At 54.8% G+C, this 2,868-nt stretch overlaps 2 protein-coding genes across 2 annotated transcripts in view; both read left to right on the top strand.

Moving 5' to 3' along the window:
- The window catches only part of nots (nothepsin), a 2,728-nt gene extending 1,244 nt beyond the window's left edge, over positions 1–1,484 (top strand). The window contains exons 5-9 of the mRNA XM_008316161.3: positions 115–314; positions 404–514; positions 715–859; positions 938–1,036; positions 1,112–1,484. Coding sequence (XP_008314383.1) covers positions 115–314; positions 404–514; positions 715–859; positions 938–1,036; positions 1,112–1,300 — 744 coding nt within the window. The 3' untranslated portion in view covers positions 1,301–1,484. The remainder of the gene's footprint in view (positions 1–114; positions 315–403; positions 515–714; positions 860–937; positions 1,037–1,111) is intronic.
- Positions 1,485–1,550: 66 nt separating this feature from the next.
- On the top strand, positions 1,551–2,834 carry ccdc3a (coiled-coil domain containing 3a). The gene is made up of 2 exons (XM_025058156.1): positions 1,551–2,249; positions 2,445–2,834. The coding sequence occupies exons 1-2, from the start codon at positions 1,873–1,875 to the stop codon at positions 2,746–2,748; spliced, it is 681 nt and encodes a 226-aa protein (XP_024913924.1). The 5' UTR covers positions 1,551–1,872; the 3' UTR covers positions 2,749–2,834.
- Positions 2,835–2,868: the final 34 nt, after the last annotated feature.

Consider the following 2,868-nt stretch of genomic DNA (forward strand, 5'->3'; position numbering starts at 1 on the left):
CTCGCCCTGCGCCCCTCTGTTACACCGGCGGTCCTCTGCTAGACCGGCGGTCCGGTCCTCTGGTAGACCGGCGGTCCGTGGACTTCAGACCCACTGGGCCGTTGTCCGTTTCAGGTGGACAACGTGACGGTTCTGAACCAGGAGTTCGGGGAGTCCGTCTATGAACCAGGAGCCGCCTTCGTTCTGGCCCAGTTCGACGGGGTTCTGGGCATGGGGTACCCCTCCCTGGCAGAAATCCTGGGAAACCCCGTGTTTGACAGCATGATGGCCCAGAAGTCGGTGGACGAGGACGTGTTCTCCTTCTACCTCAGCAGGTGCAGAAGTTCAAGTCCTCGTCCTCAGATTCAGGAAGTGCGAGTCCTGCTGGATGACATCATCACCAAAGTTGTTGTTGTTTCTGCAGGAAACAGGAGGGGGAGCTGATGCTGGGGGGCGCAGACCAGGCCCTGTACACTGAACCCATTAACTGGATCCCAGTGACGGCCAAAGGATACTGGCAGATTAAGATGGACGGGTGAGGAGGTCATCCTTTAAGGGGGGAGGGGGGGGGTGATTTAACCCACTCTGGGAGTCGAACCCACAACCTTCAGCTGACCCACAAATGTCGACAGGATAATGATTTTAGTGAATGTTGGACCAGGTGACCTCCTCTGTACTTCATCAGTCTACTGCGTTCTCAGATTACTACAAACTCGCAGTACTACTCTGTTGCAGTGTGGCGGTGCAGGGCATGAGTTCCTTCTGCCCTCGTGGCTGTCAGGCCATCGTGGACACAGGAACCTCCCTGATCGCCGGGCCGACCGCTGACATCCTGCAGCTGCAGCAGCTGATCGGAGCCACGCCCACAAACATCGGAGAAGTGAGGCCACGCCCACAACAAGTTCCAGAACAGTTTTAAACAAGAATCAGTTCCAACCGTCGACTGCTGTGTCCACAGTTCCTCATCGACTGCGTCCGGTTGGCCAGTCTGCCCCATGTGACCTTCGCCTTAGGAGGCAGAGAGTACACGCTGACGGCCGAGCAGTACGTACGCAAGGTAGGAGCGGAACTGTTGCTGTTTGGCCTCCAGGACAGGTGGGGGTGCTGATGGTGCGTCCGTGTCCATCTGTAGGAGATGCTCGGTGACAGAGAACTGTGCTTCAGTGGGTTCCAAACCGTGGACATCGTGTCCCCCGAGGGCCCGCTGTGGATTCTGGGAGACGTATTTCTGACGGAGTACTACAGTATCTTTGACAGAGCTCAGGACCGGGTCGGCTTCGCCCCCGCGAGACACAGAGGAGAGTTCAGTTCTGGAGAATAAAGCAGTTCAAACCCAAACTGGCTCTGAGCCTCTTAGCTTAGCTTAGCTTAGCTTAGCTTAGCTAGCATGGTCCTGTCTTCACAGACTCTCTTCTTTGGTTTGTTTTACTGGGGTACGAACACTAGGTGGTGTCAAACCCCAGGTGCTGGTACTAATCACGAATCAGACATGAATAAAAGATGAAAAAGAACTGAAGTTCAGAGGAACAAACATCTGACTGTGACTGATAGTTTCTTACTCCTCCTCCTCCTCCTCCTCCTTCTTTTTCTTCTTCTTCTTCTTCTTCTTCTTATCAAACATCAGACCGTCTCGTTGGTTCCTGAAGGCAGCAGCAGAAGGAGCTGCTTTTTCCTCAGCAGTGAACGCACCAGAGCGGAATCTCTCCGACAGAAACTTCTTTAACTGTTACTGCTGCTGCTGCTGTTGCTGCTGTTGCTGCTGTTGCTGCTGCTGCTGCTGCTGCTGCTGTCGGTTCATTCATCAAATTCACAGCGGGAGAAATTCTTTTTATTTTTATGCTCGAATCTTCCTCGGTTGGTTCCGGTCAGGTGTTCAATCTGAAGCCCTGAGAAATGAGCCGCCGTCGGTCCACTCTCCTCCGGTTCATTTCCACACTCCTGCTCTCTGTGTTTTCTGCCCACGGGTGTCAGCTGCCCTCCGAGTGGCGGCCGCTGAGTGAGGGCTGCCGGGCGGAGCTGGCGGAGATCATCGTGTTCGCCCGGGTCCTGGACATCCGCCCGCAGCCCCGCGGCGTCGAGTCGCTCTTCTCCGGCTTCGGTGCGGAGGAAGGGCTGCTGTACTCGGCTGAGGTGGAGCTGCTGTGTGACCAATCCTGGGGCAGCATGTTGGAGGTTCCGTCTGGATCCAGACTCAACCTGACGGGACTCGGGTACCTGCCGTGTCAGTCCCACACCGTGACGGAGAACGAGTCCTACTTCTTCTTCCTCAGGTCAGAGCCAGCGACCAGACAGCTAGTCCAACCAGGGGTTCTCGGACCCCTTTTGGTACATGTTGGCAGTGTGTACAGATAATCTAAGAAATACAACTGTGTATTCTGGAGTACTGCAAACTCGCTGTTATATTCAACGTCTGTCCCCTGGTCCCCTGGTCCCCTGACTGTCGATGGTCCGACTCTTCTCCACAGGATGGATGAGAACTACAACATCCTGCCTCACAGCATCAACTTCCAGGACGCCATTTTCCCAGATACGGCGGAGAACCGACGCACGTTCTCCGGCCTCTTCCAGTTCTCCAACTGCACCCAGGAACGCCCGCTGATCCACGGCTTTGGCCAACTGTGGGACCAGCAGGAGGACAGCAGGGTAGGACACACACACACACACACACACACACACACACACGTACGTTCTTTTTCTCCAAACATGATGGTAAGTGATCTTTGGGTTCTCAAACTAGGGTGCTCGTCCCACTGCTGGTACATGTCTTAGTACCGCCCTCTATGGTCACAGCTTTGTTATGATTGGTCCGTTCAACCATTGGTCCACAAACCCACGTAGTTGACTCTGGACCACGCCCCCTCCTGGCTGTTAGATGATGAAAAAAGAGTT

The sequence above is a fragment of the Cynoglossus semilaevis genome, chromosome 8, assembly GCF_000523025.1.
Source record: "Cynoglossus semilaevis isolate Cse_v1.0 chromosome 8, Cse_v1.0, whole genome shotgun sequence".
Classification (NCBI taxonomy): domain Eukaryota; kingdom Metazoa; phylum Chordata; class Actinopteri; order Pleuronectiformes; family Cynoglossidae; genus Cynoglossus; species Cynoglossus semilaevis.